This window comes from Mastomys coucha, unplaced genomic scaffold (genome assembly GCF_008632895.1).
Source record: "Mastomys coucha isolate ucsf_1 unplaced genomic scaffold, UCSF_Mcou_1 pScaffold20, whole genome shotgun sequence".
NCBI lineage: Eukaryota > Metazoa > Chordata > Mammalia > Rodentia > Muridae > Mastomys > Mastomys coucha.
In genome coordinates, this window is record NW_022196903.1 from 19,783,996 (window position 1) to 19,800,991 (window position 16,996).

At 39.2% G+C, this 16,996-nt stretch overlaps 1 protein-coding gene across 2 annotated transcripts in view; it reads right to left on the reverse strand.

Annotated features, from left to right (window-relative positions):
- Window positions 1-7,745: 7,745 nt before the first annotated feature.
- Window positions 7,746-16,996, reverse strand: part of Wasl (WASP like actin nucleation promoting factor) — a 54,141-nt gene continuing 44,890 nt past the window's right edge. The window contains exons 9-11 of one of the 2 annotated variants that reach the window (XM_031381303.1): window positions 13,265-13,782; window positions 12,364-12,472; window positions 7,746-10,297 (exon numbers count right to left, since the gene is read on the reverse strand). In XM_031381303.1, the coding sequence (XP_031237163.1) occupies window positions 10,236-10,297; window positions 12,364-12,472; window positions 13,265-13,782 (689 nt within the window). In that variant the 3' untranslated portion in view covers window positions 7,746-10,235. The remainder of the gene's footprint in view (window positions 10,298-12,363; window positions 12,473-13,264; window positions 13,783-16,996) is intronic. The other variant, XM_031381301.1, reaches the window with a different exon arrangement.

Sequence of the window (16,996 nt, forward strand, 5' to 3'; positions counted from 1 at the left end):
AGTTGCCACTTCGAGTGGTGGCGGCTTCCCTATTTTCACCCTTTCCATGAGTGTGCAAAATCATTTTTTTGTTTAGGGTTAAAAGTGTGTGTGTATTTGTATTCCTGTGTATATAACTCCAGAACAGAAAACTAGACCCTCCTTTTTCCTGACCTTCGCTTGCAGAGACGGGCTGCAGTATACAACTAAGGTGAGGAGTGAGCGAGAGGAGGTCAGGGTTCTGATAAGCCACTTAGTAAGACCATATGGGACTTGCTAAAGGAGGAGGGTGCACCCGATAGTGCTTATGTTACCAGACGATGCTTACCTTGTGGAGGCTGGGTAAGTCCTCTCCCCAGAAGCAAGAGCCAAGAAGACACGTTTCCTCTTTGCATTGCAAAACATTGCCTTGCGGGATCTTTGTGAACTTTGGGAGGACAAAATGACTTACTTGGCTTATCACAAAAGTGGAATATAGATATGGACCCTCCCAGCTCACCAAACTATTACAAAGTTCAGAATCAAGGCAGGTATGATGTAGTCAGGTATCCAGCGAGCACACTAATTACTACAGAGAAACAGTTGGAGAGCATGCTCTACCAGGGTCAGGACAGGGCGCTATGAGACAGTCATCATTCAACAGCCTGAAAAACGCACAAAGCTGCTGTGAAAACTAATTAGTTCATCTTCTATAAAAAGCTTTCAGCTCACTGAAAGACTGCCCAAGATGAGATGAAGCATTTAGATGGTGATTTATGTATGCGCATTGGTCTTTGAAAAAAACACCTCATCCTGATTTGAAATGGGGCCAAAACAACCAAGTCTCACACTGCTTCCCAGGCAGTGCTCCATGGCTGAAGGTGTTTAATAACTCTTGTGTCAGCAAGATCTTGACTTATCGCCTGCTCTGAGATACTACCAAGGAGTGAGAAAAGGCAGGAGGAACACTGTGCCACGTATACAGAGATGCTTCAAAGACCAGAGTAAATCAGTAAGTTCTTGTAAAGATTTCCTAACAACTTCCTTTTATATATAAGCCTCTTATGAGCACGGGAGCACACATGTTCATACATGCGCGCGCGCGCATACACACACACACACACACACACACACACACACACACACACACACACACACGGAGAGTCAGTCAGTAAAGTTAACAATCAATCCCTTCTGTGAGGGTCTTGAGGCAGACTTTTTATTTTTGCTCATTATCAAGTAACATGATATAAAAGGCTAAGGATTGCTCTGAAACTCAGAACATTGGCACTGCCATCAATGCTGACTTCTACAAGTATTTTCCAAGTGCTTACTACGGATCCAGACATTCTTCCAAGCACTGGAGTTAGAAACCAAGGATCCAGAAGCTGGTGTTCATTAACCTGCATGCCAGTGCCAGGAAGTGCTTTCTTTCCACATTCCTCAGACACTGAGCGCTGAAGTACCCAATGGTTAAAAGCACATGGTATTCTGCTGTGTCAGAAGTCTCCTCTACATCAAAGCGGTGGGATTCCAACCCACGGGCATCAGCCCTTTCAGGAGGATCAAGCCCTTCTTTAACTGACAAGTCGTTCAAAAACAGGCATTGGCTAGCTTTTGTCAGTGAGCCACCTCTTACCACAGACTCTACCTGCAGCAGACGTGGATGAACGAGAGCTTCTTGGACAAGATGATCATTTGAATTTTTAAATTCATGTTACCAGGCTTTAAACAAAAAAAGCAAGAAAGCAAACAATCAAAAGCCCCAAACGCTTGATGATGTGAGATGACATTTCAGTGTGAGGGTGGTATAGAAAGTGGCCAGATACCAAGACTTAATGTTATTCTGTAAAATAACAATTTGATTTAAAGTCAGCGTTTAAGTGGATTTTTTTCCCCCACTTAAACTTTTCAGGGCTGGGGAGATGGTTCAGTTGGGAATGTGGTTTGGCACTCAAAGCCTGCTGCATAAAAAGCCTGGTGTGGTCATCCTAGCACTGAGAGTGGGAGACAAGATCCCGGAGGCTTGCCGGCCAGCCATACCAACTGAACCAGCACATCCCAGGTCCCAGTTGGCTTCACGACAGACATGGGGATGCACACGTGATGTCCAGAGCAAAACCATCATCGTCAGGGCTGTCCATGAGCAAATAGCTTTGAGATCCTTGTAGTATCCTGGCTCCTCACAGTGAAGGTTAGCATTGTAGAATGCTACAAAAAGGGGGCATAGCCAAGTCTTGGCACACTGTGTACAAGCTGAAAACAGGTTAGTTGTGTTCAGTTCACAAACTCAAAGTTGCTATGTTGGTTGATAAAACATAATGGTTGAAATCTGAGGATATAGGTTTACTCTCAGTCCCAAACAGGATAAAAGTCTATTGATGGCCATTAAGTTTCCCATAGAGTGTCACTAGGAAGCCCCCAGGTGAGCATTTCTGTGCACACATTTCAAGGTCCTTCTCTGTGAATCCACCCTGTTTTCTCCTGTGTAGTCTGTGGCAATGGTTGGGATACAGCTCTGATGCTGTGTGGGCTCCACAAGTAGAGTAGAAAAAGCCAAGTCCAGTTGTAAAACTGGAAAATAAAAACCTTGTTCTCAAAAGAAGTCATCTCGAGGTACGCTACCTTGCGTTAGCCTTATGTTTTGAGGTCATTAAACAAATTTGCACCTAACACTTTTGAGACTGGCTCTTCTGCACTGGATTTTAGACAGTAACTTGTTCCCATCTGAAACTGTGATTAACTTCCAGTAAATTACTACCCCACAAGTGAATGTTTGTTAACATAAACATTTTTGAGTCATAGAATTAAATTTTTAAAAATTAGGCTCCCAATTGAATAGCATTCCAATCCACTCTCATCAGAGTAAGCTGTCATTGGCATCAGTACCAGACTTCTCTTCCTGAATGAAATCTGATGACCCATTACTCACTCTTACATAAACAGCAACACATGGCCTAGAGTCACTTTAGGTTACAATTTTGCAAGTTGTCTTTTGAAAGTTCATCACAGAATAATCCTCATCCAAAATAGGGCTTAGGGTGCCATTACCCAAGATTAAAAAGCAGTACTAATAACAATAATGATGAAATTAAACATACCAGAAAATTCAACTAGCAGTCCATGACTCAGATGAAGAGTTAGCCTATAAATTACACTAAAAGAGAAAAGTCAGAGGAACACCACATTTGTTTATACCTATTTATGAATGTCTTCTAGAAGTTACTTTAGCCTTTTATAGTTTCTGCCTTTTCAACACATTCCCAGCAGAGAGGTGTTCACGCTGCAGACCAGCGGATAGCAGAAAATATCACTTCAGGGAAACTGAGGCAATATCAACAGTACTTCTTGGAATGCTACCAAGAAGCTCTGGTCACTCTGCAGACACTCTGAGCACCTGACCGCAATCTTAAGCTGTCAGAACTCAAGATGAATTAAGCCATTTTTCTATAGCGAGTGTCCCTTGTAAAAACTGCATTTTAATAAGTAAGTAAATGTAAGATTAAGTTTCCAAACTGTACTGTGGGATTTTAGCCATTAAACTCAGTGGGAGACCGGCTCCCAGAACCAGCAGCTCCCAGAACCCAGAAACAAGGGAACCAAGATGACCTGGCCCAAGAACCCAGAAACAACCTGGCCCAAAACAATTGCCAAGTGGCTAGCCCGCCCTTGGACCCTAGCACAAGCCAGCACCAATCAGAAACCACCCCATACCTTCCCCTTACCCCAGTCTTCCCTTTTGCCTCAGCAATTGCACAGGAATAAAAAGCTGCCTAAGACCTTGCTCGGGGCCAGACTCCTCTACCCCTGTGAGGGAAATGAGTCTCACCCGAGCTAGCTGGAATAAAAAGCCTCTTGCAGACTGCATCAAGTCCGTGTCTTGGTGGTGTGTGGGGTCGTCCCTCTGGGAATCTCACATAAATAAGTAAATAAATAATAAAAACAACCTTGTAAGCCCCAAACCAAAATCGAATTAAGTAACTGTTGGTTGAAACAGATAAAACCAAACCGCTCTGTAAAAACTGGCATTTAGTTGCTAAAAAAATATGGAATTGGTAAGAAATTCTTAAGATATACCATCAGGGTTTATTTTAAATTCACAAGAAAGACCCTGAGGTAATTCCAAATATATTCTTCTATAATTCTTATGTAACTAATTATTAGGCATTTGATATTACTCAACATGAGTTATCTAATCTGGTATTGCAAATAGAGAAATGTTTTAACTGTGATCAAAGACAAAAATATTTAAAAATAATAATTACAAAAGTAATCAATCCACTCATTCTAATAACCTGCGCTATCCTAACCTTTGAACTCCCTTCTGTGGCTGTTCATTTAGCTTTCTGGTGTATTTTGTTGTTTTGAAAACAAAGCACGATAGCAATTCTCTCGGGTTTTTTATTTACGAAATCATGAAAACCCCAAAGCTTCTACATCTAAAGGTACTGAAGTGACGTTTCCACTGAAGATAGTCAAGTTCACTTGTGCCAAGGTCCCAGTGCAGTCAAGACCTGGCTTTGCACTGATTTATTATTTAACTTCTGCAAGTTTTATTATTACAGCTAAAGACAGGGTAGGTCACCTCGAGGACAATGCTAAGAGAACAATGTACTTACACCAGGAATTACCTTTGCTAATGTGAAACTAACATACGGATGTATATCTAATATTTAGTGTCAATCATCTGGTTCTCACTTCACTGATGAATGCCTTTCTGCTGCTCTTTCTTGACCATGAGCACACCTCCAATCCTGGGTCAAAGTAATTTACTAAATTACTAAAACATGCTAAGAGCCAGAAGCAATTTAAAAAAGGGCCCTCAGGAGTCTGGGTGTGGTGGTACACGTCTTTAATCCCAGCATTTGGGAGGTAGAAGCCAGAGATCTCTGAACTCAAGGGCAGCCTAGTCTACATAGTTGTAGGGCAGCCATGGCTATCTGGAGACTTAGACTCAACCCCCTCACCCTCAAAAAAGTTCCCCTGTGGGATTAGTATTATATATGGTCATCTGAATTTGACCTATTACCATGATTTTATAGAGCACTGTAGCCCGTGCAGTCGTCTCTCCAGCAAGAAGACACGCGGACACTAGGTTCCTTCTGCAGCAACATTTATTGTCTCCATCCATAGGGAAAAAAGGGCCGAGCCAATAATCCGCACTGCTTATATACACCACAGTGCGGCGTGTCTGCCCATGATTGGCTGTTCGCTTATTACCCTACGTAACGCCCCGGAATGGGCCGCGACATGGCTTCTTTTTCACTCTACGCACATGCGCAAACAGTTGTTTACTAGGAGTCGACTGCGGAAGTAGGTGCCATCTTGCCATGGCGAATGCCTCTCCAGCTTCACCACTCCCCACAGAGCACTGGTTTTCAACCTGTGGGTCGTGACCCCTTGGGGTGGCAAATGACCGACCCTTTTACAGGGGGTTGCATATCAAATATTTACAATTCATTAACAGTAGCAAAATTATAGTTATTTAGTAGCAACAAAATAATTTTATGGTTGGGGGTCATCACAACATGAAAACTATTTAAAGGGTCACAGCATAAGGAAGGTTGAGAATCATTATTATAGAGGTTAGTTCACGGAATGAGAGAGTTTATTCTGGTGTTTACTTTCAGTTTATACTAACAGTAACTACTTCTAATGGCTTGCTTATTGTTAAGTCAAATGTGTATTCAAGCACATTTGTCTTTGGTTTAAAGGATATCCGGACACTTGGGAAGTTATGAAGACTGGCTACAGCATGCTCTCTCATGTCTATCTTTTCCTACTAAATTAACTAGTTCACCATGTTATAAAAGGAGAAGGGGAAAATGGAATAGGAAGGAAAAATGAGTAGGAAGTGGGAAGGTAGTGTCGATGAGAAAATATGGGGAAGGGTAACACCTAACGCCTTCAGAAAACGCCATTTGAAAACCTCCTTCTGGAGCAGCTTTCTAAAATATACAGAAATAAAAGTAATTTAAATGGAGGTTATACAGTGTGGGACAGTACCCAAACAGGCACCATATGCTGCCCTAAACCAAAAGCTTACCAGTGTTCACTAATGGGGTTCCATAAACCTCTAAACATAATCAGTATCGCTTCCCAGCAGACACTTTCCAGCATAACCCCTTTCAGCCCATTTGTTTCTTTCAACATGACATACAAGTTATGTTTTACTTCCCAGTTTCTTCTCTAATAAACTTGAAGTGCATGCAGTTCAATTAGAATGTCCCTTCTCTCAGTAAAACTAGGACACTGGGTTTAAATGTCCATGTTGTTCCTGGGCTCCTTGGAAGAACTCCCAGTCTTTGACAGTGACTCTTTTGATTAAAAATTATTCAGATACTCACTTTGCAAACTATTTTTCTTATAGGTAGGCTTATTATAAGAGTTTATAGGGTAGTTATGTCTAAGTAAAACATTGCCTACTAAGGCCTACAAAGAAACTAATGATTTGGATGTACAATCATTTGGATGTACAACCAAAAGCTCATTTCAACTCCTAAGTACCTTGTGATGACTAGATGTCTGGGCAGTGTAGGGTGACTGTCATCACTGAGCCAAAACACCAGCACGTGTTCCAGGCAAAGGCTGACTCTTCCAGCTTTTTTTTGGGCAGAGATGGGCAGATGCTAGTGGCTTCTATCAGCACTCAGATAAGGTGAACTTTGTAGCCACAAACCTATACAAATAAGAGTATGTGCTCCCTCATATGTGTAATGAGCTGTTCATCAAATCTTTCTCTAATGTCTTCTCAACTTAAATTTCTTTTAAAAATATTTTTGTTTTATGTGTTCGCTGCTTTGGTTTATGTATATCTGAGTACATTAGAGTCTGGTGCCTGAGGAGGCTAGTCGAGTTTGTGGGATCCCTTAGAACTGGAGTTACAGACAGTTGTGCGCCTCTATATGGGTGCAGGGTACTGAACCTGGGGCTTCTGGAAGAGCCAGTGCTCTTAACCTCTGTTGTCTCTTTAACCCCAAGCAATTTTTCTTTTTTCTTTTTAAAAAGCCTATATTAAATGTCTGCTGTAGAGTGGAGATGTGTGTCAAGCAATGTAAAACTTCTCAGCTTTTCTACAGAGAATTCCCTGTTAAGATAGTTCCTTATGGAGATATTGCAGTAAGATATAGTTATCCTATTCGTAAAGGGGTCACTGTAGGGCTCTTTGTCTAGATAAATGTAACAGGACAGGCATACTGCTCTTACAACAGTTCTTTCAACAGTTTAATACATTAAATGTTCACACAGAACAAAGCTCTTGAAAGGTGTACTGTCACATTCTGTGTTCTGGATTGCAGCACAGCTTCACCTTCAGACTCCAACTTGGGCTAGGGTCAATGGAACAAAATATCACACTTATCAAAAACTAAGCTTCTGGTTGAAACGAGCATCACCTCTAATACTGTCTGTAATACTGTCTATTAAAAACTATGTCCCACATGAAGCACTATGCTCATATTTATTAAATTCCTAGTGAACACCAGTATCATTCCATCTGGAAGACTTCAACATGATTGGTTTGAAAGAGTCCCAACAGCGTGAGCTTGAACTGTGAATGTCCTATGTAGAAGCACTGTAGCACAATGACTTCACAATAGTGCTGAATTGCCGCCAGGTTTCCCAGAACTCTTTTACTCAGCAGATGTACTTAATGCCACACTACTTCTCAGGACATGCAGTGCTGGAACCTCAAACATTTACTGGCACTTCTGTTCACTCTTAGCTAGACTCAACAATTAAAATTATCAACTTATTTTAACATCTTAAACAAATGAGACACTATTTTATACTATTTGGGTCAAATTAATTTTATTATGTTCCATGATGAATTGCCACCAGTGCAACATCTTATTTACTATACATTTCAAAAAAAAAAAAAAAAAAATTCACATACTAAACAAAATTTCAGTTGATAAATGGAATTCAATGATTGAAAATCTTTATGAATTTCATAATACAATATGTGGCTAGCTGAAATTGTCTATCACATAGCATTTAGATATAAAAGGCCTCATGCTAGTTTGTTAAACGCAAAGGCTACCAGACAAGCACATAGCTGGATGTATCCGTGAGGCTTCCAGATGACGCACAGGAATAAATAGTGCCACCCACAGTGCAAGACGGTGGAGGATGGAGCTGTACAACTGACACCTTACTCAGAGTGGATTAGTCTTCATGCCTGGACTGAACCCCCACAGCTCCTGGAATTTAGATTCTACACAAAAATAAAAAGCAAACAAAAGCAAAATCCTTTTCTGTATGAAAAAGAATAAACTCAATTTTACCTTTGGCAAATAATATACCCCCATGTATATGCAACTCAAAGAACTCAGAATCTCTCTAGACAAGCTTCTGGTCAAATATCAAATGTACTGGAAAAATCCCAAACTTTTTGGCCAAAAGGTAAGGGACATCAGAATTGGCATTATCTCAAAGACATTTTTAGGCATTAAAATTTTTTCTCCATGTCAAAAAGAAAAATATGAAAGTCCAACACTATTTATTTAAAGTAGTTTTGACCTGCAGAACTCCTAATTGTATGGGTAGTAGCTGTCCAGCCTCATCCGCACCATCTCACAGAGCTCAAGCCATATGAAAAAGACAGTAAGCAGAAAAAAGTTCCTAGCAGCAAAGAGCACTGTTTTTACAGGAAACACAAAGCTGAGAATCTCACCGATGTGCTTTAGTTACTCTTGCGATGAGGGTAACACTCTTTGAATAACTTAACTATCTTACTGCACCACTTAACTGCTTTCAGCAACTAAACCTTTTAAATTATTCCTGACAGTAACTAGATGCATGGTCTCTAGAGGTTACGTGATAAACTGGTTAAAATTCAAACCATATCTCACAGGTCCAGCCTGTCAAGATCATGTCAATACTAGATTTTGGTCGGTATACTTCTAGATAGCATAATTTTTTAATTGGATATTGTGACTATAATGAATACATTTGAAGCTACATTCTGCATACAACTCAATGTGAGAAAAAATATGTCTGCACTTAAATCAGATAATCGTCTACCTAAAGTTTATTTAAAGTAGGTAGGTAAGATAATTATCACTGTAAATATGAAACAGCCACCTTTAGGCAGATTAGTGTACTTTAAAGAGGCAAGGAAACCCGAATTTTAACTGACCATGTAGTATGTGTAACAACTGTGCAGGCTGTAAAGTTTTATTTAAAAAAAAAAATCTATCCAATCAGTTATGTATTCTAAGAAATTTGCCACTGGGACGATCAATCTTTTAAGAAAAATTTAACTCTACACATGGTACTTGACAAAAACCTGGAGAAGCCATCAAAGTAAAAACAGAGTATATGTAAAGGTTAGCATTCGTACATACTTCTGCCAAAAACTCTGACTCTTACGGTTGGTACCTCTGAATACAGCAATGCACACAAAGTGCAAAATACAAAGATAACTACATTCCATTTTAGCACTGTTCTGATACCACTGAGTCAGATACGAGCATGACAGTTGTTTAAGATGCATGAAGCTACCTCCAAAAATGCTATATGAAACTATTTTAGGGCATGATAACAAGCATTTAACTCTTTGCTAAAAAGAGCCTGTCACATTTGTCACAGCATAAAAGTCACCTTGGTCAAGGACAGGCACGTGAGTGAGGGTTCATCAGGGTTCCTGCCTGCGGATGCCACTGCTTACCAACAGCAGGTAGTACTGCAATGCCATCTCTCTTCAGTAGCATCTCTGTAGTGATTTTAAGCAACACATAATACTAGAATTTGAAAAACTGCATTAGTGTAGTGATGTCTAGAGAATTGTGCAATGTATCAGCTTCAACATTCATATGTGGCATCATATTCAAAATGAAGGGGCTAAAGAAATTAAGTTTATATCACTTGAAAAAGAATGTAGTGCTATACTAAATTTTATTAAGAAAATTTAGGTACAGAAAAAGTAGGGTATGAAAATAGTGTTTTCCTTCTGGCATTCTAACTAAATTACATTAAGGTTTGTGTCAGTCTCACACAATTAAACTCCCTTGTTGATGGAATGAAAATATTCACAAATCACGTGAGCATTCTGTTGTAAACTTGCACACAGCAACAAGGAGTAGCTTTATATAGAATTATAACAAACCTTTACAGATTAAATGAGGTATTGCACAGATTAATTTAAAAAAAAAAGCAAAAAAGGCAACAAAAATATACAGCAAATTGGTAGAACATTTACATGATAATTTTACAGATCAATAGACAGGAAGTAGTGTTTAGTATTTCACCTTAAAAATATATATATAATATATAGATCAATCTTCCCACTCATCATCATCCTCAAAATCTTCTTCATCATCATCGTCTTCATCTTCATCTAAAAATAAACCCACAACCAAGAGTTAAGCAAGCATAAATAATTCTCAAGTCATTTTCCAACTACCCAACTCCTAACACAAACATTTAATTTCTAAAATCTAGTTACTAAGATGGTTAAAAATTAATCCAATAAAATCAATGTACAGACTATGGATGGGATCAAAGAGGAGGACAGGAGATCCATCATTTGGGTTTTAGCCCCTCACTACCTGTGGGAAAAAGATTTCAACCAGTGTGTTTTCAATGACTCAAATGAAACTTGGGTTGGCTTTCTGAATTGGGTTCACACAGTAATTTGCAAAACTAAAATTTAAGTTTTTGTTCTCTTCCCCACAATCTGCTTTTCTTCTTTAACTCTAGTTAACCCATTTTAGTGACATCATCATTCCTTTAGGTGAACAGGGACATGAATTATTAACAATCCATTTTTTCTTCTATTCCTTTGTACCACAGTCCACACCTACCGTCACTTTTTTTTTTTTTTGTCTCAGTTATTGCTGTTCTCCAGTACATTCACCTCAGAGCAGGTGGAGGGAAACTTTTAAGTTTAAAATGTCATGTTCTCCCATGGCTGGTGACTGCCGTCTGGACTCACTCTCAGCTCTCTCTGAAGCATCATCACACATGACTTGCCCAGCCCTCCTCCCCTGTCCTTCCATTCACCATTTCCATTACAACTATTTCCCTTGCTGTCCCCTACCCTCACTGAACTTTTCCTCCATATTTCATCATTGGAAGTAGAGCTTTTCTCTGTCTTATCATTTAGATCCCACTCAAAACCACCCCTGGAAAGAGGGGGGTATTTCCTGACCATGCTGTGTAACCCTCCCCAGAATCCCTGTCTCCTCCATTTCCTCTTCTTCATAATTCTAGTACCTCGGTTTCTTAGACTGTCTTCAGATGCGAATACAAGCTCCACGACAGAAAGACTGGTCTGCTATTTATCAGAGAATCCTGAACAGCAGGAGTACTGTAGAAGTGTTCAATCATTACCCTCTAAATGAATGCAGACTTTGATGGCATCCAATTCTATGAACGCATGTCCACTGTTTATCAATTTCCCATATCTACATAAACCTTATGAAGGCCAAGTTTATAAGAGATGATATTAAAACAATACACAGCCAGTACCATGGGTATGATACTATGGATGTGAGCTAGATAAAAACAAAATATCTTCTGTTCCCTATAAGACAGATTGCCTAGTATCATAACCTGAAAAGTAACAGAAGGTAGAGAAAAGCAAAAGAAGTCTAACCCCCTCTTCTCCAGCATTCCATTTTTTTTTTTTTTTTTTGCTTGTTTGTTTGTCTGAAAACAGGGTTTCTCTCTCTGTGTGTAGCCCCAGCTGTTCTGGAACACAGTGTAGACCAGACTGGCTCAAACTCAAGAGATTCACCTGACTCTTCCTTCTAAGTGCTCGGATTAAAGATGTGTGTGACCACAGCCTGGCTTAGCATTTCACGTTTTAAATTAAGGTCTTTTGATCTGTTCTAACTGATTTTTGTTCAGAATGAATGAAAGTAGTTGAATGTATTCTTCTGTAGGAAGAGACCCAGTTTGCCAGCATCTTTACTCAGTAGGTTGTCCTTTTCCATAGAGTATTTTGTTTATCACTGTGTTTATCTCTGGATTCCTCTATTGCTTCCTATTGGTCTGGGTGTCTATTTTTTGTACCAGTACCACACTGTCTTTGTCATTATAGATGTTATATCCAGAATTATTACAGAAATGAGATTGAGGAATCTCAAGCCTCATTTTAGTGGCTGCTTGTCAAAAGTTCCATTGGTATTTACCAGTACAGGAAATTAATTCATCACTTTTTACACAGTCTTTCTTCTAGTTTATATGGCTATGGTATCCTTGTATCATCAAATTTTAGGCAGACCAGTCATTGAAGAAACAATGATTAATACACTGTGAACTCAGATCAGTGAGTTACACAATTAGTGGACAAAATGGTCAAAGGAGAAAATGATAAAATAAACAGACATTACAGAGCCTTTTTGTTTATATCAGATAAAAGCACTCCCGCTCGTTCCCATGGAGATCATGCGAACATACCCGAGGAATGAATGGCTTTGCTCCTTTTCTGCATCACTTCCATCAGTGCACCCACAATTCCCGAAGTGGGTGCGGGTGTTGGTGGTGTGGACTCTTGGCCATCAGATACCTTGGAGAGCAAAATTATTAAACTTAACTATAAATATTTAGCAAAGAATCTGTGTGGGTCTGGGGAGATGGCTCTGAGGGCAGAGTACTTGTCATATAAGCATTAGGACCTCCTGTGGCACACATACACAAGGTTAGATAGCTTAGCTGTAACTGAAATGCAAGGTGGGAAGTGTTCTTAACCTTTAAAAGATGATGAAATGATTTGATTTTCTCTAAGTTAGAGAATCCAAACTTATACACCATCACTATTGTGAATTTTAAAGTTGGAACCTCTTTTCAATTTTCTGGAGTCTTTTTTTTTATTGTTTTTAATTTTAAAGTATAAGAATTTATTGTATACTTTAAGTATGCTTTCATTTTCATACAGTTACTAGTTTGGAGTTACCAAGATGACTGCAATTGCTTCTATTTGGAGATATTATAAATTCTCCTTGTTTAGTAGGTAGTTTCTTTTATTTAAAATCTAGAATAATGAATTGCAACACACTGTAAGATTCCATCTATGTGAAATTTAGAATTAGACAAAGTTAGCCCAAAGCTATCAGATCAGTGAGTGTTGGAAGCATAAGGTATCTTTCTATGGTAACTGATACTTTATAGTTTTATGTTAAGTATGAATTACACAACTATAGATATTCATCCGAAATATGTACCTTTCTTTGTACACAGATAAAGATTGTAAAATTTATAAAAGGTAAAAGAGTAAGCCACCTTATAATGAGTTATGGTAAAAGCTCACAGTACCACAAACAAACAAACAAATTCGAAATAAAAAGGTCACATTACTTACAGATTTCAATTGAATGCCCTGTCGTATCTGGTCTAAAAGCGCATCCCTTCCTGAGCAGGACACAGGCCGACTATTCTGTTCCACTTTTTTTAACTGAGCACCCTCTCTAATTTGATCCAAAAGAGCTGCTTTGTTTCCCGAAGGAGCTGGAACTTGATGGTCACCATCAGAAGGCAGGCCAGGGGGAGGTGGTGGACCAGGTGGAGGCGGAGGTGGTGGAGGAGGTGGTGGTGCTGTGGACCCTGCCATAGACAGGGGTGGAGGTGGTGGTGGGCCTGAAGGTGCTGACGAGGGCAGCGCTGGTGGTGGAGGAGGGTACATCCTGTTTGGAGGGGGTGGAGGAACTACAACACCAGGCCTAGAAGGAGGTGGAGGTGGAGGTGCAGCAGTAGGAGCTCTTGAAGGTGGGGGAGGAGGAGCTCCCCTTCCACGGGCAGGAGGGGGAGGAGGGCCTGAACTATGAGGAGGGGGAGGAGGAGGGGGAGGTCCTCCTCTTGAGGGTGGTGGTGGTGGTGGTGCTGAAATAAGAGCAGAGAAAAAAATGAAAGCATAAACATTTAATAAAGCAACTTACTTTAATATACATGGCTGGAGAGATAGCTCAGTAGTAAAAAGCTGTGTTTGTCCTTGCATAGTTCCCAGTTGAGTCCCCAGCACCTACATCAAACAGCTCACAACTGAGTGCAACTCCAGCTCCAGAGGTTCTGATGTTCTTCCAGACTCTGCAGGTGCCCATATATGCACAGCCGTGCATGGCACTGCACAAAGCATGCAATTGTATAACAAAATGATAGGGCTACTTGGTAAAACTTTGCCTAGCATGCCCTAGGGTTGATCCCCAGCAACACACAGGGCACACATGCACACACACTTAAGAAAATATACGTTTTCTTTTCCTTTATATAATTATGTACTTAAACACTTTATGTAAACTTTACATAAACTACTTTATGTAATTAAACACTTTGCTTGTAAGCATTAGCTTACATTGATAGTAATTAATGACATTTTCATAGTAATTAATGATATCCTTTCCTTTAGAATTAAGTACTTACATTTTGCATAAATTTTAGATACAAATTTTATAGTATGGCAACATTTATTAGAATTTATTAACACCAATCAAAGTAAAACCCAAACATAACACTTTCTTTCAAGACATAGTTTCATTATCTAATTTACATATATTCTTTTACTTTATAATATAGTGCTTAATATTACCCAAAACTGGTCATCAGCTCTAGACATGGTATTACCAGAGGGTGGCTGGTTACATTTTCAGTTACTTATTTAGATCTGAATATTAAGAAACATTTTTTATAAACTATAAGTTATACTGTAGTTATTAATAAAAAATTATCGCTATCCCAGTAGTCATATTTCTATTCTTTGTCTACTTAAGTGAAGATGTAAGATATATTAGGAAAACAAATCCTAAAGTACAGTAATATCAAAATATACTAGAAATATGAGTAAATCCTTTAAGGTTTAAATCTTGTATTTCTAGAGACATGATTTTACCAATGACATATACAAATCAATGTAACATTAAGCACTATATCAGTTCTCCATTCATTTAAAATCTGATCAGAGAAACTGACTTTTAGGGGTACAGAGATCTTGGGACCCCTAATAGCAATATACTTAGCTCTGTAAGGTATACACAGTACTGAGTAACATTACCTAACCTATGTTACAGGTATTTCCCTTAGTATAATGCTACAAGAGGAAAGGAGCTCTCACAGTGCTAGCCTTCTATTTTTTTCCTTCCCTCCCTTCCTCCCTCCCTCCCTCCCTCCCTCTCCCTCTCTCTTTCTTCTTATAAAAAAGTAAAAGAATATTTACTTATTCTGTTTTATGTATGTGAGTGTTCTGCCTACATGAATGTTGTCTGCCAATGAGTGTCCATGGATGTGAGAATAGAGTGTCAGATGCCCTGGAGGTGGAGTTCCAGCTGTGAGCCCTCATGAGGGTAGTGGGAGTCAAGCCTAAGTCTTCTGGATGAGCAGCCAGTGTTCTTGCCTACCGAGCCATCTCTCTAGCCCCCAGCACTTCTGTTGTCTTAAGTGACAGAAAACTTCATTGCATTTTTAAAAATAAATAATGTATTACCAATCCTTACTTTTTATTATTTGTACTCTATTACAAACATATCACATCACAGGGACAAATGTGACAGAATTAACACTGAAGAGTAGAGTCACAACTGTTAGGACGGTCACATGCACCAAGATGCTGACGAAGCAGCCACCAGCGTGAGGGACTTTTAAGTGTTCACAGACACCAGAAAGAAAATGAGAACTGATATTTAAAAAAAAAAAAAAAGTAACAAAGAAGACATGAAAGTTATAAAAAAAGTATGTTTCTAATATATGCATATATATAAATATATATAATATACAATACACACATAAATATAAATAAATACCCTTGGTTAATCTATAAGAATACTGAATCTTCTTCTTCTTCTTCTTCTTCTTCTTTTTTTTTTTTGTTTTTTTTCAAGACAGGGTTTCTCTGTGTAGCCCTGGCTGTTCTGGAACTCATTGTGTAGACCAGGCTGGCCTCGAACTCAGAAATCTGCCTGCCTCTGCCTCCCAAGTGCTGGGATTAAAGTCATGCACCACCACTGCCCAGCAGAATACTGAATCTTGTAGGAGAAAAATACCTTTGTGTTCATGGCACATAAAAAGGCTGACGTATTTGAAAACTATTATTTCAGACCAACATCAGTAAATACCAGTAGATAATTATATTTCTCATATAATAGTTCTTATGTAACTTCCTATGTATAATTCTTCGCTTATAAGCAGAAAATATTACTAAGTCGTATAGTATTACAGAATTCATAAAACATTTAGGAACTGATGTCATGTTTTCTCATTAAAATATAACAGACAAATGTTATCTAGGTATAAATTTATGGGAATACTGTCAAGTACTTAAACGGATATATGATATTGTGCTCACTAATACTGCTCCATCCTTGTAGAGAAATTTTAATCCAGTAACATAGCTGCTCTGGCAAGGGATCACATCCAAAGACCTTCTAGGTCTAAGTGATACGGCTAGTATGCAGACTCACCCTTAGTACATACCTTCTTCAATCCCTAACAATGAAAGTAAGGCTAGTTTATAGAAGGAAGCAGCCATGTCTGAAAGTGTTGCTGAAGGGCAAAGTGACAATCACAAAGAATATGACAGAATGAATCAGAGATAGGATATGCCTATCCCAACTCTCATGAGAGCAGCACAGGAAGGTAGTCTACCCGAGAGCAGCCTCTCTCAGAGAAGGGGAGAGAGATGGAGAGAAGAGGAGGAGGACAGAGTAGTGTGCACAGCAGTTTTACCGATAAGTTACAAAGAGAACAAAGTAGACACAGGTGAAGACAGAACAAGCCAGAGAATAAGAGCCAGAAGATTAGAGTATATTGCCAAAGTAAGTAGGAGGCCAAATAGAGCAATTCAGTGAGAAGTCGAAAGAAGCTGAGTTTGATTACTCAGCTTGGAGAGGAGTTTGGGCCAGAACAGCTGAGTTTAACCAGCCAGTCAGCCAGCAGAGTTCAAAAAAAAAAAAAGAAAGAAAGAAAGAAAGAAAGAAAAAAGAAAGGGTGAGCTTAGCAGTAAGCCTCTGAGATGACAATTACATCTGGTGAATAAAAATTTCTTTTAGCCGGGCGGTGGTGGCGCACGCCTTTAATCCTAGCACTTGGGAGGCGGAGGCAGGCGGAT